This window comes from Epinephelus moara, chromosome 24, assembly GCF_006386435.1.
Source record: "Epinephelus moara isolate mb chromosome 24, YSFRI_EMoa_1.0, whole genome shotgun sequence".
Classification (NCBI taxonomy): Eukaryota; Metazoa; Chordata; class Actinopteri; order Perciformes; family Serranidae; genus Epinephelus; species Epinephelus moara.
The window spans coordinates 8,482,495-8,506,295 of record NC_065529.1 but is presented as its reverse complement, the minus strand read 5'-3'; the positions used below and the strand labels follow the sequence as shown (position 1 = coordinate 8,506,295).

Below are 23,801 nucleotides of genomic sequence, written 5' to 3'. Positions count from 1 at the left end.
AAGTAACCAAAGCTGCTTAAGAGGTTATTGTGTTTTGAATGTGTTTCAAATTAAAAATAAAGGGAAACAGTGTAGGAATAACTTGTATAACGTTTTTATTAACAAATAGTAATATAAAACCTTGTTTTCCCTGTTTGAGACCTTAAAAAATAGACTGCGACTTATATGCCAGTGCGACTTATATTCCGAGTTTTACGGTAAGTCCTAACTATGTCTGCTAAAACTCATAGTTTTCTTAAAGCTCTGATATATCCAACTGGGTACTTTAAAATATAGACTTGCGTGAAAGCTAAAAGCAGCTGAAGATTGTCAATCAAGGTTGTTCAACTTTATTTTATTATAGCTCTATACTGGCAATGCACAGTATTTTTTAACCCTCACAGCAACAATTCTGGAAACATACAACTGGCATGAGCTGTCTCTGTCTGATGAAACAGATAAAAATTGAATCTCTCATTGCAACATCTTGAACGTAAGATAAAATGAAAAACGAGATAAGTCTGTTAAGGTCATTCACACCAGGGTGTCACAGGACAGTCATTACCCCTTTCATTTCCATTAGAATACACATTTGCATTTGTATAAAAAAGTATGGTATTCTCACCATACTCACTGTCTGTATATCCACTCTCTCTGTTTCTCCTCCTCTCTGTCACACACACACACACACACACACACACACACACACACACACACTCTTGTACACATCCCCTCTACTCATTATTGCTGGTCATGAACGCACATCTGCAAGTTCACCTTCTTATTCAGCCACTTGACTTTATTATAATGTGATTATAATAACACACATGCACACACATTAAGAGGTAACACAGCTGTCACAGACAGACTCTCTCTCTCTGGCCTCATGCTTTCAATCATCCCTTTTAATGGATGCAGCACATATAAATAGTCTGAAGATCCTAATGATTATGTTTAGTTTGAGATACTGGTCTATCTCATCAACTATGATTAGCCATTAAATTTGGTAAACACATTCATGTACCCCTTAGGATTAAGTGTAATAATTTTGGTGTTCCTCTGACTTTTAAATCCAGCGCCACCAGCAGGTCATTGTGTGAATTTATCCAACAACCTTGGTTTATGACAGAATATTTATCAAAACTAATGACATTCCCATCAGCCTCAGTTGTACTTTGTGTTTAGTGCTAATGTTAGCAACCTAACACAGTAAACTAACCTGTCAAACTACAGCATTTTAGCATAATCATTGTGAACATGTTAGCATGCCGATAATGTGACTAAGTATCGCCTCACAAAGAGCCTCAGGCATGGCTGCAGACTCTTAGGCTGCAGCTGAATAGTCTTTTTTGCTTAGAGAGGTTCATAACGGAGTGAAACAACCTGGAAATATCTTTGCGGCAGCCGTGATAAGAGCTGGTAGAACTATCTAAATGCTAAGGAAAGGTAGCTTCAGTGCTTCCTTGTTTAACTTCTTTAACATAGAGTCCACTGGACCATCCTTTTGGATAGAAAGGTGATAGGCCCAATGCCATTCCACAGTTCCTTGCGGTAGCATCATTTAAAGAGATGCACCATTTGGCTGTTTATGAAAAAAAAAACACACACACACACACACTATGCGTATATGCATAAATTTAACAATTATTTTTATGTATATGATGACATATGAGTGGACAGGAGGGTGAGTGTGAGAAGTTATCAGTGTGACAACCATTTTGTTTCACTTTTGTGATTGTCAGTCTATATTCATTTATGATTCAATTCAGTGTTTATATAGCCTACATTATAAAGAATACAGTAAGAAAGTACAGGGCAATAGATCTAAGATGTGCTCTTAGTAGTCTATCTTCCAACATTGTAGCTTCACCACGACAGACTCATGTCAATAACATCTGCCGTCACATATTTATGTATGTGTAAGTGCAGTAGGATTCTTTATGCACTGTGGTTGTATTTTCCAAAGTCCTTGTAAATTCCATTACATTTTCCATCAAGGTCAAGTTGAAGTGTTTAGGAAAAGACATCAGACATATTTTTTTTTAATATTCAACCGCGGCCTAAGCCTTGATATTTCAGTTTCACTTCAGGAGTAAAATCAGGTTTGGGAAAGACACTTGGGTCCAACAGGACTGAAGAACAAAGCCTGGGCTCTTGATGCACAGGTGAATAATGTCAACAAAAAGGACAAAGGTGTCCCTGGAAAATCAAGGCAGTTTTATTGAGGTAAAAGTAAAAGAATAAAATGTCTTCATTTACATTACTACATGTGTAAAAAAATAGACTGAGGTATTAACTGTATAGTGGTCTTACACCACTACATCATTTACCTCATGTTTAAAATGTTTCCTAATTCTTCCATATTCAGTAATAACATCGTTGTACATCTGCTAACCACTCAAATCCAGAATACCAGCCTTTAAACTAACTACAAACACATCTAGATATTTAATATTCTTCACACGCCACACAGCACACATATTTTTCACAGGTAAATTTCACTTTTAAATTAATAAAATAGCAACAAACAAAACTACCTAGATACAGATATCACACATTAACACTGATGAATGCATTTCCAGCTTCTCTCAGACTTACAAATACTACATGTTTTATGCACATGACAGATGTGAAAGCAGAAATGTGAAACAGTTTCTTAACAGGCAGTGTTTAGCAGTAACGCCAAGTGTGAGGGTAAAAAGATCTAATGAGCTCCCTCTAAAAGTGTAACACAGGTGCTGAGATAAAAAAAATATATACAATAAAATGTATCAGTGCAGTTTTCATTGCTAATTGTTAAAAAAAGATGCAATATCTAAACTAATATGCGCTGCGAATAATTAATGCAGGCATTGTTTAATATATTCCTTCCTGAGTTGGCTGATGAGTAAACATGTCCTCTCGCTGTGATTGGTGCAGGTGAGTCAGTACACCTTTGCCATGTGCAGCTACAGAGAGAAGAAGGCTGAGCCTGTGGAGCTCCTGCAACTGGATGGCTACACTGTGGACTACACTGACCCCCAGCCAGGTAACAGCAACATATATCACACAGCTGTGCAGTGCATTGGTTAGTAGTTAAGTACCAAGCCTAAACAAGATGGCAACACTCTTCATTTTTTTCATGAGCCGCATTTCCACCAAACACTATGGTGTGGTTTGGTATGCGTTGTTCCGTTTCCACTGTGAAAAGTTGTGAATGGTACCAATGGAGCGGTTTCTTACCATCCCCATTTTTGGTCACCCCTCTGTTGGGGTACTTAGCACACAGATCTAAAAGGTGGAGCTAAAAACACAGCAGTCCGTTGACTGGTCAACAGAGAATTGTCACTTTTGCTCGACAAAGGACTCAATGCACAAAGCGCAAACCCAGCATCTTTAAATATCAAATCGATTGCAACGTACTGGGAAATACTTCAGCCTGTTTTTTTATTACAAAATATTTGTGCACAATCCTGTTTTGTAGTCAATCAGCAAGGTGTAGACGTTTCTCTTCATCATCTGTGAAGAGGCAATACAGTGGGAGCTGGACGGAGCTGTTAGAAACTGTCAGTGGCAGCACATTATTGATTTACTCCTTCTGTTGTTCACCTTCCCGAATAAAAAAAACAGCTGAAGTTACTCAGAGCTTTTTGCAAAGAAGCAACTCAACAAAATAGCTCACAAAACTAATGAATACATATTTTCAGAACTTACCATGTAGTTCTATGGCTTCGCTCAGTAATCTTCAACCCATCTCCTGCTTTTCTTCTGTCTCTGTACAGTCCTGATGTTGAGTCAAAGAGCTCTGGGTGCCCACAGATGACGACAATAAGTTTGTCCTCCATTACGGCTTTGGCATGCAAATTTCTTGTTCAAGTTGTTTAACTTTCACGTGACGGGCGAATTGTGCACATTTGCTTAGCGTTTGATGTGAGCACCCCATAATCCTTTTCGTTTATTTGGACTCACTGATGCTTCCGGCACCTTTTCCAAGATCAGGGCGGGTTGGGCGATGGTCATCCACCATTATCTGGTTTAAAACAGTGGTTCCCAACTGGTCCAGCAACAGGGTCCAGATTTCTCCTTAGCCATTAGTCAAAAATCCACTCAGTTTAATACATTTGGCGCATAGACTGTAAAGATGGATGCGTCTCCACTAACCCCCACTGTACAGAAGTGAAGCTAAAATATCCTGGATACGGACTCACCATCTTGTTCCGGTGATTGGGTGATTCCCAATTGTGGGCAGAAGCAGAAACCATATTTGGGAAAAAAGTTATTTGATGTGTACTTTGAGTTTTTAGTTTGGCCCATGTCCATTAACAATGGAGTGGGCGGAGTTTATGACCTGTACTGCAGCCAGCCACCAGGGGGCGATCCAGATGTTTCAGCTTCACTTTTGGATAGCTGTTACGTCGTTCATCTTTATATCACTTTCTATGAAGCAGCCTCATGCTTGCATTAAGCCATGTCGTCGAGCTAGTTTGCTGTCTCTGTCAGGTAGCTCTCCGTTAGTAACTCTCTCTACAGCAGAAAATGGCACTTCAAAGTAAAAGCTCTGTGCGTGAAATTCACTGTACTTCAAAATAAACCACGTTTTTGACAAATTTGACAAATATGCGATTCACTTGTGGTCCACTCAGAATGGACCCACAGCCAACTTTTGGACTGTGACCCACCAGTTGGGAACCACGTTTATAACATTCAAAAAATGAACTAACATGATCAACAGTGTGACGTTTTGCACATTTTTGCCCTGCTGTTAGTGTATACTTGGCTTGGAGGTGAAATTCTGCCCTCAATCACTTCAGAGCATGTGGCCAGGCAGTACAAACTGCTTGTTTAAGTCAGAGAAAATAACCCTCATGATGTCATCAACACAGCTTTATAGAAGTGCAGTACTAACTCACTGGAATCATCCTTTCTGTTATAAGACAATAATAAAAGCAACAGTAATAATAAATGCCTATAAATGCTGTAAACATGCAAATAGTAATTTCTGTGCTGCTGCATTCAGTCAGATCAGCATTTTAGGATCACAAAGTTGTCAACCAAATTAAATACAAGTTTCTCACAACACCCACCAGTTCAATACTGCTTGTGATTAACTCATGACTTCCTGTGGCCACCTCATAATTAAGATTTATACTGTACAATTCATTCATGTGAAATGAAGGACCCACTGGATATTGATAATGGGTTACAAATAGGAACGTGCTATCCTGTGAACACATAAAACAATAACTACCTCTTTCTCTGTTTATTCTTCAGGTCTAGACGGCGGTCGGACGTTCTTCAACGCTGTGAAAGAGGGCGACACTGTGATTTTTGCTAGTGATGATGAGCAGGACCGGATCCTATGGGTACAGGCCATGTACCGAGCTACCGGCCAGTCACACAAGCCAGTTCCTCCCACCCAGGTCCAGAAACTCAACTCGAGAGGGGGCACAGCACCACAGCTCGATGCACCCATATCTCAGTTTTGTAAGTTTTCAACTCTTTGACTCTCATGTTTTCTTTTAGTTATTCTCCCACACAAATGCTTTGCCCTAATCAAGATGCGGCCATGCCATTGTCTATGATTTTTTTTACTTTGTTTGGCTAACTTGATGATATAGCATCCGTTGTAGTTAGCAGTTAATCAGTTTTTGTTTTTTTTTAGGAAAAATTATGGGTGTCAGGCAAATAGCCCCAAGACGCCAACAGCAAAGACTATAGTGTTTGATGGAAGGATATCACATTACATTGTGTATATATCCAAGTAAAACCCAGTTGCCAGAAAAAAAAATATTGGCATTGTACATTTGTACAAACCATAGATTTGTTATATTTGTACATTATCATGTAGTGGATATGTTGAAGCTTTACATTTCTTTATGTTCCAACGGTGCTGTGGCAACATGTGGTTAGGTTTAGGCACAGAAAACTCTTAGTTATGGTTAGAAAAAGATGTTTCGGCCTATGTTTCGGTGGTGCAGTTCTGGCTGGAAAAATGTGATGGGTTGCTAAAAAGTACCACATGTGGTGCCTGAAAAGCTGCTTGTGAAACAGCAATGGGCATCGCCTAGGTGTCACGCCATCCAACATCCCCTTCACCTTCAGATTGTAAAGTCAGCTTATATACTACATCACATTAGAAACAATGATATGACACATATGAAACATACAAATGTAACGTATTTGTGGTTTGCAGAAATGTACAATGCCAACATGTTATGGTTAGAAACAACTGGGCTACCAAATAAATAACACCAAGTTACTCCAGGGTGGCACTGAGCCTTAAAATATAATAGAAACAAAGGAATGTTAGCCATGACCTTTTCTAGCTAACGATAATTCATGCCATCTTAAAAACATGTAACCAACCACCCTATCTGTCCTTTCTTTTTTAATGTTACCACAACAATAAGGAGGAAGCAAACCTGGCTGATGTTGGTGATCTGACATTAGGCAAACTCCTCTTGATGTGACTTTATGTTAGCTAGCTAGTTAGCTAGCATTTTGCTGACGTTAGCTTACTTAATGTGTGACTATATTGAAATGTGTACATGTCACTTTTACATGTCCCCCAGCAACACCTTTTAAGCATTTTCAAAATTTGGTTTTCTTTTCAACATACACAAGCCTAGCACATAGTATATCTAAGTATACTAGCAAAGGGGAAAGTTGACCGAGATTCTGCCAGGTAACAAGCTTGCTCAACTGTTATTGGAGCACAGAGTGATGGGGCTCATTGCAGCCTCATTTAATGTTTTTACATGAAGATAAATCATATTCTCATAGAACGGTTCGTATGGTATCCTACAAATTTATGCCCCATTAATGATGTTTCATCCTTAATGTACAATTATCTAATAAATGTTAAGTTACGGAGATCAGGTTTAGGCAATAAAAGTTATTGTGGTTAGGTTTAGGACAAGAAACATGGTGAGGACATACCTTAAAATGACTCAAAGTTGACACAGATCTGAACACGCAACTCCAGGGGAAAGTCCCAGTTGAAAGTACAGTTTTTTGTGACCCATCCACATCTCAAACCTGCTTCCTTACAGGCGCTTGGGACTGCTTTCTTCTTCTAACTGCTGTCAGCACATTATGTGATCGCAGCCTTTCAAAATACAACGGGTATGTGCAACTTTGGGTGCATTGCTTTTCGTAGGAAAACATACAAAAATTTGTGAGAACAGCCTTAGAAGCCTACTTCAATTATACTCTTCATTCATATTGTAAAATATTAATAGGTCTAGGCCCTTATGTTCATAACTCACAGCTTCTTGTTCATGTGCTCTTACTGTACAGTTGTCCCCGCAACATTGTTTTTTTTTTGGGTTTTTTTTTTACATAATCAGCCAATGATGTTCTTAGTTTGTCCTTCCCCTGGTCATTTAATGTACATGTGTTCAACTGTTACTGTTATTCTTTCTCTGTTTGCTGCTTCGCTCTTTGTTGTAGAACTGCTGTAGTGTTAAAGTGTTGGTGGCTTTGCTGTGTGTCTTTATGTTTCTCTGTTTGTTCCTTCTTCTTTTTCTTCTTCTTCTTCCTTTTCTAAACCCTGACCCTGCTATCTTGTAGCTGGATTAAAGGGTAAGTGCTTTCCTCCCCTTTCTTTCTCTTCCATCCTTTTGTTGTCCATCGCTCCTCCTCCTTTGATAACTTTTTGTTAGTTGTTTCTGTGGGAGGACAGAAATACAAGACATACTAACATGCATGCAGAAATATTTTGCTTTGGCTGTGCTTCTGTCTGCATATCTGACATCTGTACAGTAGGGATTGACTGGATTCATATGTCATGGATCAGCCTACAAAAGCATTGCATTGTAGGTCAGGGTTCAGTTTAAAAAAAAATTAAAAAAAAGTATTTTTGTTTCATGAGAATTTCATGTTTTTGATTGCTGCAAAGCTAAAGCATGATTATTTTTTAACAATGTGTGATGTTGCCATATCACTGCCATTGGAAAAAATCCAAAGAAGTCTGCCTCATTCAGGATACGACTGTACCATTTTGCAGTTGTGGTGTATTTTTATTCATGGAAAGGGTGTTTTTGATTTTATACATGAATGTTTAATTATTTTAAAGTTGCTTGCTCTGCAGACAGGGGGCTGCATTAGTCAGGGGCGTTATGTAGGGTACTCTTTTTTTTTAATTTTAGCTCAAGTCAGTCTAAATGTGGCCTATATGTGAATGTATCCATGTTTCATTTTTGCCGGACATCAACTTATGACCAAGCAGTAGGCCTAACCTCTGGGGCTGAAAAATAAAGCTAACATGAGAGTGCTGAAAACTGCAGTTCCTCAAATGGCCACTTGACCCTGGCTTCAGAAGTCATTCTAATCTCCATAGACCCCCCATGTTAACTTTACAGAAATGTAATGTTACATGTTAACTGGTACAAAAAGCAGCTTTGGTCTCTATGGCTAATTTCCCCCTTCATGAGAACTGTATGGGGGATGAATTTTTGCATTACTTGCTCATTTACATTTTATGAAGGCTTAAAATGATACATAATTAAGGGAGGGCTGCTTTTAGTGACAAGCTGTCTGGCGATAGAGTCAGTTCTGGCTCCAAAAACCCAAGATGGCTATGGACAAAATGATGAACTTAAGGCTTTAAAACTGGAGTCCACAAACCAATGGGTGCTGTCATTATTTTTACAGTCCATACTTATGACATGCATATATTGTCTCATTTATGGAGGTATTATCAAATTGCTTCATTTAGTTAATTTAAAGGCTGTAAATAAACTTGTGCTGGAAGGCAGAAACTTAATTTAAATTTTCAAGAAAATTTAGATGGACTGTGTCCATAGAACTCATAATGCACAATATAATATAACTAAATTAGAGTTTATGTCCAGATAGTGTTTTTCTTCAGCAGAAAAGCGGTGACAGGGTGCCGGGGAGTGCTTCATCCCAGCGTTTCATAAAAAATAAATGAAAAATTAAAAAAATAAATGATCCCAGTGCTTTTTTTTTTTAAAAATGACATTCTCCACATGGGTATGCTTTTATGACAACAATACCTTAACACTGACATTAGCTAGGTGGCTAATGCAATGCTACATTAACAGAGGGTTGACCACAATCAGCATCAAGCTTATATAGCGAACAGTAACATCAGCAACATCTAGTGTCCACTGGCTGATCTGCTCCCAAAAAATGAGCTTTGGTGATAGTAGACACTAGCGCATCTAAAGAGGCAGCAGTGACATCATTGGGACCTTTCTGAAAAGTTCCGAGATATTCAACTTAAAGCGCTTGGAGTGGCTGCACAAAAAATGCAGAGTGCTCTGAAAAATTACACTGGGCACCGCGCTTTTTCTTCAGCCGACTGCATATGCTCTGTCCTCATTAGGAACAATTGAAAAAGACGCTAGCACTGAGAAAAAAAAAGACTATGTAGACACAGGCCATTAAATGTCCAGTGTGTAGTATTTAGTAGCATTTAGTGGTAAGGTTGCAGAGCTGAGACTTCTCCCAAGTGCCAAATGTGAAGGCCAAATATGGCGGCCAATGCTAAAATGCAAAAACATGAATTGCTCTGTCTAGAGCTAGTGATTGGTTTGTCCGTTGCATACTGATTGAACAATATGGTGGACTATGGAGGAGGACTTGCTACATATGTGGATATAAATGGCTAAGGAAAACACAACAATTCCTATTTTCAGACAATTACACACTAATGAAAACATAATATTATATACCATTTCTGCCAATGTATCCCCCTAAATCCTACTCACTTAACCTTTAAAGGGATAGTTTAGATTTTTTTGAATTGGGGTTATATAGGATACTTATTCATAGTCAGTCTATTACCTTCAATAGACGGTGATTGGCATGCCCTTGGAGAAACAGCATAGGCGTCATTTAGGTATGGCAGCTGCCATACCTTGGAATCAGGAGAAAAAGTAAGAGAGAGGTTCTGTAGTCATCTTACTTGTGAGTGTCCTTCATATTTGTTGCAAGTGATCAGATGTGATATGTTAGATAGTCCGAGGCGGACTGGCTGGTTGTTTTCATCGTATTGCACTTAAATACCATATATTTCCAAATAGTCGCCGGGGGTTTGACCCCATTTTGCGTATTAAACGCCGGCCCGATTAAATGCCCGGGCGATTATTTCCTCATTCATTGCCTCATGGCTGTCCCTCCTTGAGGGACTGTTTGCGCCTTTACGCACGGGTCGGTGGTGAAGTGGTGCACATGACTCGTTCTACGGACGGATGGACGGACGGACGGACGGACAGACAGCCACATATCTAAATAAGGTAATACATCTGGCTACATCTTTCCTACATCAAATATCCATGATCACCTTGACCCGCGTGCGTAGAAGCGCACACAATTCCATGTCCTCTCACTGGGGATGCTGTGATTTGATGGCCCGGTACTCATTGTAGCCCACACTTATAAGACCCAATAATAATAATAATAATAATAATAAGTTACTGTGGACCTATATGCCATGCCTTTTAATAAAATTACCAGAAGAGTTCGCTGAAAAACAGGTAATGTCATGAATTACTCGCCTGAATTACTCGCGTGCATCCCTGGTGAAAATCGCTGACTTGCATGGGGAATACAGCTTCTACAGGCTCGCCATAGCTTAATGTCAGGACTCAGGGACCAGAATTCGGGATGGCAGACCGTCGGGATGGCGATATTTTGGTGTGGAGGCCTGTAACTGTTGGTTTGAAATGGCCCGTTCGGTTGGTATTCGGATAACTGGGGCTTTACTGGTATAATGCAATAGCACCACCCAGCGGTGAAACCTGTGTACACGTGTCCATGAAAAAAATGACCCACTTTAAACATTTAGAGATTTTTGTACACGAACTCACCCCTACCTTACAGTATTTTTGCACTAAAAACATACTGGACAGGAACTGCAACCAAATAACGGCCTGGTGCAGGTCAGTGCAAAAAAAAATAAAATAAATAAAAGCCTTGAGCAAATAGCCCCTGGTTCTTTTAAATGCCTGGGGTCAAAATCGATTTTGTGAAATAAACGCCCAGGCTACTATTTGGAAAAATATGGTAGGTCAATAATATGCTCGTCAGTGAATACGAGTGTTATTGAATCAAATTGTTCGCCACTTCGCTCCTCCGCGAGTTATGAGTTGTGTGAGTGATCTGTGTGTTGTAAAAGCATTTTGCTCTGCTGCTGTAGACAGCCTGTCTAAATGATGTCTTGAAGCCTGTCTGATTGTATGTGGGGTTTTTTCTTCATGTCGGCATGTTAAGCTTGTATTTTTGGTCTCTGGAGACACTCCAATAAATTCGCCTCTACAGTATTGTACCAAATTGGCCTTTGTTTTACTGTGTTACATACACCAGACCCCTTGGTTATCTTCTAGAAATGAGCTTGTAATTAATTTATTTTCTTTAAACACATGACTAATGATAATTAAACGTCCGCTTGCTGTCCGTGGTGCTGAAATATGCGCCGAAATAGGTCCGAAGTTTTCACTGCTCTCACCAAGTCGTGCATTACATACAGACATGAGGTATTATGAATGTGAGAAACAGTTTCATGTCCTTTGAAACAGTTTTCAATAGCATAGTATGTACTTCTGACAGGTCAAAGACCAAAGTGAAGGTTTATATAAGTTCATATTTTTGAAACTCCACTGAACGCCCCTGAGAAACAGACAGGAGTACCGCCATGGAAGCTATGCAATGTAGTGCTGTGGACGGGGGTAGTATTTTAGCCACCTAAAAATCTCTGTATCAGTGTATCAAGTGTATGCTAGATTTAGAATATTTTACCTTGCATTTAGACAGGCCTTTCAACAGGAAACTAAAGCCATTAAATTGCTCTCTTCAAGGCCACTAGACTCCTTTGGCAATAAACAGTTATTTTACCTCGCAAAACACAGGAGTTGCTGGTCCACTGTTAGTGTGTTTGTCTTATTGCGTGACTTTAGTGTTTGAAAGGGTTAGTTTGGATTCACCAAAGTCACAAAATAACACAGACAAATTAAGTGATGGCTGCAGTGGTAGATCAGCAGCTCCCATGTTCTGCAAGGTAAAATGGCCATTTTTGTCAATGGGATCTGATGGTTTTGACGAGAGCATAGGTGTATTTGACAGCTTTAGTTCCCCATCCGAAAGGGCTTTCTCACCACAAGGTAACCACACTTAATCTGATATTGATATTATTAGGTGAGACTTCTTTTAGGTGACTAAAATACATTTTTTGTTGAGCTTCAATGGCAATACTCCTGCGTGCTTCTCCAAAGTGGGGGCGTACCGACCACCATCTACTGTAGGTAATACACTGGCTATGGATACGTACGTACCTTATACAACCCCACTTCAGAAGAAATGAACTGTCCCTTTAAAGAAAGATGGGTGCAGACCAACACACCCAATAAATGAAAAATTGCTTCCCGCATGCATTTGTGTAGGTGAATTTACTGAGAGAGCTGTTTTTTGACACAACCACTGGAGTCCTACTGTGTCCCAGCAGCTGGTAATTACCAAGTTAAAAGTGCCAGGCAATGAATAATACAGTGTGGTTGCTGCACAATTAAATCAGGCAGCAATCAGTCAATGTTACCAAATAACTACTTGTCAGTTCACACCTGGATTGGTGCAATGAATAATATAACATCATGTCACCGACACCCACCCACCCAAGTCATATCAAAATAGACTACATTAAAACATTGTAACAACAAAGACAGAATTAAGAGTTTTGTTTTCAGCTGCTTAGAGGTGAAGCTGATCTTCACAGTTTTCTCTTTCTTTTTGTGAAGACTGATAGTCAAAACAGTGACATAGTTTAGTAGTAGCTTTTTGTTCTGTCCAATTAAGCTTTGAAAGTATTCCTCTTTTAACGTTCATTTTGACTGATAAGCACATGGACTGATGTGAATGCTAATTCTTATATATCCTGGTTCTCCTATTGAACTGTACAGTGTAAAACTTTGTAGCCCTAAAACCATAACCCCACTACCAATGACATACATTTATATACATTGCATTTGCACTGGCCAACACATTTTGGAGGTGCTGTAATGATGCCTGGGTTTCCTTTATTTCTACACAATAAAGAAATGCTTATACTAAACGTACTGTTTTTGCAAAACATTCACTACCTTTATGTTTTATTAGATGTCCTACATCCACCTCTGGCAACTAAGGCTTGGTAAAGGTTTAATGGTTCTGTTTAGACAAAGGAGGAATGGGATAGATTGGCATTTTTTCACTCACTGCCATATTTCTCTGGCACAATTTATGTTAGAACATTCTAACCAGCAGCAAATGAAAGGTTACTGTCTCAGCAATAAATAAATTAGTTTTAGTGTACACATATGTTTTCTAAAATTAGGTGATTGGTGGTTAAAGTCATGTTGTTCATTTCTGCCAACAAGCCCCATTAGGGGGCTTGTAACATGCATTAGTTACAAAAAGATAAATAGATAAATTTTTTAAAAAAAAAAGAAGCAACTAATAGAACCAATAGAAGCAATTTGAACATTTTATGCAAACAACAAAAAAACATTAACAATATTGACATTATTTTAAATCTGTCAAAATAGTTTCAATCTCTCAAAATAGAGTTACAGTCACAACTTTTAATTTTACAATAGGTTTATACATGTGCCAACCAACCCCACCAACATTTGACCCAACTTTGTGATGAAATTATGTCAGCCAGCTACCATAACTCATCACAGACTTTCAACACTTTGACGTTGCATTTTTGTGTCTGTGACTTTAAAGGACCAGAAATTAGCTGTGTGCCGACCAACACCAGTCTCTCATACTGAAAGTGCAAAGGAATATGCTAGTCTTGGTTCATTATTAAAATAATCAACACTCTCTTTAACATATTACCCAAAGTAAATTAGCTTGTTGGAGTCAGGAGTTGGAGACAGTCCTCAGACTGTCAGTGCTTTTCTACTAAAGGCCTCTCACTTTGTGTTGAGAATGACTGTACATTAAGATATACAAACATTTTACATTCTATGTCACAGTAGGCCTATCTCAACTTTGAATTTTGAAGACATCTAAATTTATACTTTATTTATCCTATTTGGTTGACGGTAATGTGTGTTCAGATATGGTGCTCAAATTCAAGTTGCTGTAGACCTTAGTTTATTCACTTCGAAAAATTCCTTCCTTATGGAAATCTGCCTTTGGGACAGAATAGAGAGGGGCTTTGAACAGTTTGACCAGCAGTTACACAGCTGCTGTTTCTTTCACTCCTGTCTTTCATGCTCTTTCTTTCAATGTTCTTTTACATTCTTCATTGGCTGGTTATGAAATTAACATCTCAGGTAAATGTCAACACACGCCAACAGTGGTCAAAACACCTGCACCCATTGTTTTCTTTGTAGGTCTGTGCATCAGCAGTGTGGACAGAATGGACCGGATGCTCCACTGTCCTATTTTCTATCTTACATATCAGTCAACTTATGGGAAATTTACAAACATTTTTATTTCACTTAAGGCACTTGAATGACAACTCAACTTCCTTTCTGTACAATTAAAGGGATAATTCGGATCTTTTGAATTGGGGTTGTGTGACGTACTTGTCCGTAGTCGGTGTATTACATACAGGAAAATGTCTGTTGGCATTCCAATCATTTGAAGAAGTAGACACGAGTCTGACATATTGATTTTTTTAGGTGGATAGAACACATTTTGCTGCTGCCCCCATCCACAGCAGTACTTTGCTGCACTTATATTATTCCAACTCTTCAAAGTCATTCAGCTGCTCCTTCATACAAAGTTGGGGCAGCAATGCAGTTCAGCTCCCAGTCATTTCTAAAGCAATTCTGTTGAGGTCCAAGCTGTGCATAAAGCAGTGCAGCTTAGCATCAACTTTTCAGCTGCAAGCACTTACTGTTGATGTTTTACAAACAGTTGTGTTGACTTTGAGCTTCAGCTGAGAGAAGCTTTGACAAAATGAGAGTATCTTCATGATTAGTGGTGCAGTGGTGTGGATTAGAGAGGTTACGGCATCAATAAGGATCTTCACAAGTGTAGTGACAGAAAGATCTAGATGTGTTTGTGGTCACTCAGTCCACAAAAAAAGCAAGCCACGTGCTAAATAGCCCCAAATGCTCTTGACCATCAAACCCAGGACCAGCAGTGTGTCCGCTGCCTCCCGGTTCCTCTCCTCTGGATCTATAAATGAATAGCAGCCATCAATCATTGTCAGGGCCGTCCTTCCCCAGCCCAGACGGACGGGGGTGACTAATGTCACTGCATGTTACTGTCCAGCCCTCCCGCCTTCATTCCTGCTCACTCACATCAAACAGACCTGACAGGCCACCAGCTACAGACCAAAGGGGCACCGCAATGTCACCTTTTTAGATTTTTGGGGGAGGGTGGGGGGAGACTTGTTGAGGGGACACAATCAGCTCCCAGCATCCCGCTCTTTGTTTTGTTTGTTGATTGACAGCTGGGGTGCCTGCGTTGGGCAGCGAAGAGGACTTTGGCTGACAAATCTCTTGATAGCTGCGTAGCTCTGTATAACCTTCATTCACATCTGTCCCAGGTTTGTCCTGACTGATGGGATCAAATGTGTCCACACTCCACTGTCCATTCAAGATCAAAGTTTAATCGAATCTATGACGAGCTGTGCAGTTATTGGAAAATAAGTACACCTTGTGGAGTGTGTTATTCTATTAGTGTTAAAGCTTTTGTTTTAGGAAACACACTCTTTCGGTTGTTACTGTGGCTTTGTACAAAATCACTCCCTCATTCACTCGTTCACAGCTCCCTCCCTGTGTTTTTAAAACCTCAATTACTTTTATTTAGATAATGATAATTTAATAGGTTTAATTAAATGACCAGAAACCAATTGCCATACTAAAAAAACCTGTGCTTGGGCCAGATAGCTCAGAGTACTGGTTGGCGTCTGGGTCTTAAAATATCTATAACATGCTGTGTGCACTGGACTTGAAGAGAACTTGAACACAACAGGGGCCCAACAGCAAATCAGTGCTGTTATTGCACATTAAATTCATCTGTTAGTATTAATATTTCTTAATACTAGCAGTCCAACACACTCTCACTCCGACCGTGTCACATTGAAGTTTGGTCATGGGCACTTAGAGATATGACTTGCAAGGTACTCTGGGTGCGTTGGTTGTTGATGTTCTGGGACACCATGTCAACTACAGCCTGTTACATGCATTGTCCATTTTTAAAATACACTTCTGTTTTCACAGGAAATGTACAATTTCCATGCAGTCTCTTTTTAAAATAAACACACTACGTCAGTACAACACAGCGAATTGACTATTTTTTCCTTAAACAACAAATGCACGTGGTTACATTTAGCCAACACATGCACATGGTTGGGTTTAGGCAACATAAGCACATGTTTAGGTTTAGAAAAAAAGAACAAGGTTTGGCTTTACAGTCATAATGGAAGCAAACACCGGCCTCTTGAGTGAAAGTCAGTGGTTGTTGGACCCATCCACAAGCCTTTCCACCTGCCTTACTAGGACTTTCACCCTCTTAACTTACGTTGTCCAGCGGCATTTCCCTCCGATGCCGCCTGGCCGGCCGCATATCATTCTGGCATGAAAGGACGGCTTTCTTTGTCGGTGTCACTGAGCAAGCGCTGGTATTCAATGACTTAGAGTGAGACCGGGTTGAGCAGTCTGGTTTAAGGTAATAATGCTAGTGTTTGGCAAGCAGAGTTGTGTGTAGGTTTCCTGGCTATGACAAATAAAACAACCATGTCTCTCTTAAGCTTCTACTCCAAAATGCTGTTTGAGCTGTAGGGCAAGAGCTATAATATGCCACACTGGCTCAGCATATTATCATCATCATTATATAAGATTTTCTAATGTAGCAAAGCTTGACTTTGTACCCCAGCAAAGCCACTTGGAGCCAGCCTGCAGGTTTGCATGGATTTACTATCAGGAACCCTGCAAAATTAAAAAGAGAGATTCCTTAATCATCTCTAAGGTGATGCAGTATATGAGCTGACTTTGCTATCAGGAGCTGCAGGGCATTGTGGATAGTGTGACACCTTGGCTAGATGATAGGGTTGGGCCAGTGTAAAGTTTTTCAAACCAATTTGATTCAGCAGACAGTCCTGAGTGGAACATAATGACACCAGCAAACGAGCATTCAGCTATCATCACGTTGCATCATGTAACATCAGAGCTCTCTGTCCACATTAAATACATAAATATACACTCCTGTTACATCATGTAAACAACCCACATAAATATCAGCTGTGCTCTCGGGATCAGACTGGATTTGTAACCACTTAATAGATGGGTGAGTAGCCTACTTGCTATCTTTCTGCGTTTGTAGCATTACTTTTTAAAACAGAAAACATGTTTTTATATCATTATAATTACTGGAAAAGACACACATTATAGGCAACAACAAGTAGCTTAGCTTGTTACTAAAATGATCATTACCTTAAGCAGTGACTTTCAACTCCCTGGCAACCGCTCTCAAGCCAGCTGACACCTATACTGGTTTTTGTAGTGAAATCAGAAGGTACTATGTAGATAACTCCTCAATTTAACTTTATGATTTGCTCAGTCCTCATCCACTGTAGTGCTTTCAAAGCAAGCAACAGGTAGCCATGGTGCACCATGTTGCCTGCAGCCAGTTAGGACACCTCTTTTGTCAGCTTCAGATCCAAGATGTTGCCATGTTGGCACAGTTTTAGCTTTCTCGAGAGACTAACTCTGCCATGTCTCATCTCGTCACCTGAAAAAACACACAAACTTTTCAAGTTAACAACCACACAGTGTGCAGCTCTGCCCCTCCCACTTCTACTGAAAACTGATCTCCTTCATGTTGCTGTGCGCAGTTCACAGCTTTTCAGACACTCTTATCTCCATTAGTCCCTTTATAAACAAACAAAAAATAATATTATGTTCATCACATTGGCACATTGCTGATTACTCAACCTCAAACATAAAGTTTCAACGTATCCTCCAACAATAATGTACTAATGTAACTTATCTGTGGTTTTCAGAAATGTACAATGCCAACATTTACTCTGGCAATTGGTTTGCTCATGTAAACATAGCACACCACTAGGAAAGCATGTAAAAACTTCAAACAAACAAAAAAACTGTGTTAATCGATATTAGTGTGGGGCCACAACAACGTCTCCTCATTCTTAGATGTTCAATACAGCAATTATTCAGGAGCCACACAAGGGGTCTGGGGCCACCAACACTGCAGTGAAGTGGCATTAGAAATGGGGACCATTAATGGGAATCGTGAGAGTCAAGGTGGGTGGCTTAACACACAACTGGCCTATTAGTGGTCAATGCTATATCCTGTTTTATAAGGCAGTAGACTTGTAGAGAAGTGATAGAATTAGTCTTGTAAAGGCAGTCCATTTAGCTGTACAACGACTCCAAATCCTCAAGGCTTCTCTTTTATTGGCTATTAAAATGCCAGTAATTGCATGTTAACGAGTTCACTGGGAAAATAACTCTGCTAAGCTCTCACTACAGAGTGCACAGACATGCTTTGAAGGCTTTTTGATGTCTCCTTTTTTTAGTAAAAGGGGAATTGATCATGTTGGTTTGCTGTTAATAAGTTATCACTAAATAAAAATAAAACACAATAATAGTGTTTGATGGTACTAGGGCTAATTGTGAAATAAAACTGTATTAAAATGGTGCTGAAATTGAAAGTATATGAGTATATGATACAAAAGGGGAGTGATTATAGATCATAAACTATGTTTAAAGCCACACATATAACATATTAAACAGATTAAATAATGGAGTTGTTGAAGAAGGAATGTTTGTATATATTGTACTGTTCACTTATAATGCCATGTATGTCCTACTTCTATTTGGGGAAATGCATATAAAACAATCATAGACCCTATAATTAAACTTCAAAAAAGAGCTCCTAGAGCAGGGGTCAACTTAAATTCAAAGAGGTCCAGTTAGAGAAGATTTCCTTAGGCAAAGGTCCGGAACATGTCTAACTTGTGATATGATTTAGTTTGATATATAGAGTAATACATAATGCTGGTTATCGTGGATCTACTAATCAACTGTTCATTCATCCTACACCTGAAACCCTGATGTCTTAAATTTGAAACTATCCTCTGATCTTAACTACTTACATGACTGGTTAAAACATAATCATCTAACTATCAATGTCAAGAAAACTGAATGTATGTATTTTCATGCCCCCAAAAAACTACATAATTGTCTGACCCTTTTCATTTAGCAAATAAAACACTAACAATCACAGAAACCTACATATATCTTTGAGTATTCCTTGACTCACATCTCTCTTATCATCACCACATTCAGAACCTAACAAAAAAGGTCAACCAGAAATTGTATGTCTATAACAAGATTAGACCATATCTCACCCCTGCTACACAAATAATCTAGCCATTAGATATTAATTTCAGATCCTAAACAACAACTCTAATCCTACACTTATTGCTCTACATCTAAGTCACAACACAAGACAGGAACACACCACTAAATTAATTTTGCATGCACTCATTCCTGTACCACCCTACAATATAAATTATGGTCAGAGATCATTTTGTCACACTTTCATTAAAATCTGGAACGAGCTCCCACACTACATTAGAGCAATAACCTCTATTTCACATTTCAAACATACATATAAACACTATCTGCAACCTGCAACCACTAATTTAAATCTCATATCCCATTTTGTTCACTCCACTTAAGTCCTCTATTCTGTATTTAGCTGCTTATAATTTGTTGTTTTGCCTCTATTGATTGTTTCTGTTTTTATTTATTTTGTATTGTAATGTGTTTTTGTTGCATAACAGGAACCTGCCGAAAAACCAATTTTTAACTGAGTCAGGCCAGTTTTTACAGTTACACAAAATGTTACTTTTTCCTGTATAAATGAAATTAAATGAAACTATCTGACTGACTGTCTGAAATGATGGTCTGTATTCTTTTATTTTTTATTTTTTTATTTATAAAACATGTAAAGTGAGAACCAATGTGAAATACAGATGTTTCAGTTTTGGGAGTCAAACTATGGAATGGACTCAGTGCAAAAAAAGCCTTAAAATGTAATATAATTACGAATCATAATGTAAAATTAATAAAACGTTAAAAAAAAAATAAATAAATTGAGGAGTATAATTTGGAGTATAATGTCTGTATTTATTAATTAATTTCCTTTCTTTGGTTTTGTTGATATGCTGGGTTATCCTGATAGGCAAAAATAAGTCTTGGGCTTCAGCCTGTTTTTAAGATGTATGCAACCAAAATAAAAATTCATTCTTTTAAAGGTAGTACCCACTATAAGAGACTGTTAAGAGCTTCAAAGACTGACGTTGATGCATAGACATGAATGTCTGAGTATGCATGAACACAACATGAACGTGATCCCCAGTACTCAGAACTAACCACTGACCTCCAGATCAGGAGTTACATCCTGAAAGCTGCCTGGAAAACTCTTCTATCCACCCTAACTTTACCCTGCCTGTTGAGTCAAAACTGGCGACCCTCATGAAGGGCCCATAATGGTGTCAATGCTGGAAACACCACCTAATAACTGACTGGCACTTTTTTACTTGAGTGAGTAATTAAGTGCTGTTACATCAAAACTGAGATCTATCAGCAGTTTTACAGAACTTGGTCTCAAGTACAAGTACACTTCTCACAGTTATAAAAGTGTGTACAGCATTTCAGTATTGTGGGCACTTCATAAGATTATTTGTTTCATTTTTTGTTTCACATACAAAATTAACTGAGTGCCACAGTTAACTTTATTCTTGTTTTTGACGCTGTCTTCTGTCTCTGTCTCTCTCTCTGTCTGTCTCCTCATTGGATTGGTAAATGGTTGTATACAGATGCTGATCGAGCCCAGAAGCATGGCATGGATGAGTTTATTTCAGCCAACCCCTGTAACTTTGACCATGGCTCGCTGTTTGAGCTTGTACAGCGCCTCACTCTGGACCACAGACTCAACGACTCCTACTCCTGCCTGGTAAGGAAAGGCTTTGGAATGTGACTGAGAGAAATTCACACCCTGCCTGCTCTCTCACCAGCCCAGTCGGCAGAAGAAAATGTTGGCATTTTACGTTTCTGCAAACCACTGATATGCAACATTTACATGTATCATATGTACGTATCATATCAGCTTTTTGAAAGTGACGCAGTATATGGGCTGACTTTGTCATCAGGAGGGGTAGGGGATAGTGGATGGCACGTCACCTAAGCAAGATGACTGCTAAGCTGCAGACCACTGTTTAAGACCAACAAACAACGAGACTGGTTGTTTTTTTTTTTGTTTTTTTTTTAGCCATGCAATTTCTAGTGGCTTTTTAGTAGGTGCTGGGACCATATGCTTTTGTCCCAATTCGATTTCTACCACGATTGTAACCAATCAGTGGGCCTGTAGGCGGGACATTGTTACACAGCCAAGAGTGGGGACTTCAGGCATGGAGACGGCTGTATCAGAGCGAGAGGAGCGCGTTTTAAAATAAACGTATTTTACCAGTTATCTGTGAAAACAACAGCCTAAAATAAATAGAAAAATGTCGATTCTGGGGAGAGAATCGATTTTTAGAATTGTCCGAGAAAAGAATTGCGATTAATATAAAAATCGATATTTTTTTTCCCTCTCCTACTTTTTAGGCAACAATTGTGGGGTTGTTTTAGCCACCTGTCACTGTGTTTTAACTGGAGATGGTGCCACAAACAGTAGTTGTTTCTTAGGGGCTGTCCACACCAACGCGGGTATTTATAAAACCATGACTATTTGCTCACGGTTTGGCCTTTCATTCACATGTAACCGCAGTTTTGGACCCCTGTAACCGGAGTTATTTGTAACCAGAGTCCAGGGTGAACTTTTNCCTAAGCAAGATGACTGCTAAGCTGCAGACCACTGTTTAAGACCAACAAACAACGAGACTGGTTGTCTTTTTTTTTGTTTTTTTTTTAGCCATGCAATTTCTAGTGGCTTTTTAGTAGGTGCTGGGACCATATGCTTTTGTCCCAATTCGATTTCTACCACGATTCTTGGGTCCCGATTCGATTTATATTGCGATTCTGAATAATTGTGATTTTACACGTATTGCGATTCGATTTTTAAAGTATTGCGATTTGATATAACCGTCCGTGACAAAGTTTACACACAGCTTTGGTCATGCCTAGCTCTGCCTTGCCTGGAAGTATCTTAAAAATGAATGTGCCTGGTCCCGACCAGGCTAACAACCAGGCTTAGTTTAGGCTGGTGCTTTATCTGTCCAGTCAGCTGTCACTGCGATTGGAAATCAATGTGTTTTACCGTCATTTCATGTTCTTATGTACGTATTTGCCTCATTTTTGAACAAAATACATTAAGCCTACAATAATAAAAAAAAAAAAAAACATTTAACATTTAAAACATTATCTTTGTCATAGCCCAAACATACTTTGACATGCACACGTCTTTACCAATAAAAGGATTAATTGTTGGAATAAACATACAAGTAGTGGTTATTAGGTAGCCTATCATAACTGTATGACCTTCCCAAATTATATTCCCAGTTAACTGGACCAATAACTCCAGTGTACTTTACATCAATGAATGAAAACATGAAGATGAAACCACAATATTCTTTGACCTCATTTTATTTAAATGAAAAATACTAAAATCAGTCACTGTCTGCTTTGAGCCATGGAGAGAAAGAGAGAAATAATATTGATTAATACATTGCATCACAGTCATGCTTACAATGTGCATTAAAATTACTTACTTCTTTCTGTAGTTTCTTTATTTCCAAGTCGGTGGCTTAGTGGCAGAGCAGGCGCCACATGTAGCTACAAGGCTGTTGCCACAGCGGCCCGGGTTCGAATCCTGCCAGTGTCCCTTTGCTGCATGTCATCCCCCCTCTCTCTCCCCCCTCATGCTTACCTGCCCTCTCCATTAAAGGCAGCTATTTTAACAAAAAACCTTATTAAGGCAACTATTTTAACTAAAAACGTGCTAAAAGAAAGTATGACGAATAATGTGATCAGTCACTGTCTGATTGGAGCTGGAGAGAGAAAGAGAGAAATAACATTGATTAATACATTGCGTCATGCTTACAATGTGCATTAAAATCACTTACTTCTTTCTCTAGTTTATTAATTTCTAAGTCCAATTTCCTTAAGGTTTTTCTTTTAATTTGTCAATTTGTCTTACACTGCAAGACAATCCAAAGTCAGACAGTCCACATAACACCAATGGTTGAATAATGAATGAATAAAATGATTGATTCCATGTACAGTATACTGGAATAATGTACCTTGTATGAAGAGGGCGGTTTCCCCCCCTCCGTCCTCCATCATCGGCCTGCCTCGGGTCTGATCCAGGGCGAGCTCTTCTGCTGGTGTGAAATCAGCAGTTGCTTAACTTCCACTGCTCACCTTTAAGGCGAAGTGTACAACTGTTAATTTGTGGAAGGAACTTTAATTGTAATTATGACAGATTCATTTGCGCAGCAAGTGTATATTTTTAGATTACTTGCGCATTCAGTCAGTCCGCAGTTGTCTGCCACGCGCTCTCTCTCTGCTTTATTATCGCTGCAGTGTTTCCTTTCTTTGTGATTATATGTTTTACCTCTTCATAAGTGTCCATGATGAGACGCTGCTCACTGGGTGAGAAGTATGCGGCATGTGCCTTCTCCATTGCTGCATCGGTGAATCTGTAATCGATTTCAGGGTCTATTTAAGAAAGCCGTGGACGCGCACTCACCTGAATAAGTTACACCTGGCTTGACAAAGCCGCGCCTCCTCAGCCTGGCTTGGCGTTCGAACAACCAATTAAGCCAGGATGGACTTAGGGGAATTTGTCCAGCCTCGCTTTTCCACTTATCCTGGATTGGTTAATTCTACTTTCGAACAACAGGCCCC

The 23,801-nt window shown here is 39.2% G+C and overlaps 1 protein-coding gene across 3 annotated transcripts in view; it reads left to right on the top strand.

Annotated features, from left to right (window-relative positions):
- Positions 1-23,801, top strand: part of cadpsa (Ca2+-dependent activator protein for secretion a) — a 273,414-nt gene that overhangs the window by 140,734 nt on the left and 108,879 nt on the right. For all 3 annotated transcript variants that reach the window (XM_050039323.1, XM_050039322.1, XM_050039321.1), the window contains exons 10-12: positions 2,899-3,007; positions 5,230-5,442; positions 20,774-20,910. In XM_050039323.1, coding sequence (XP_049895280.1) covers positions 2,899-3,007; positions 5,230-5,442; positions 20,774-20,910 — 459 coding nt within the window. The remainder of the gene's footprint in view (positions 1-2,898; positions 3,008-5,229; positions 5,443-20,773; positions 20,911-23,801) is intronic.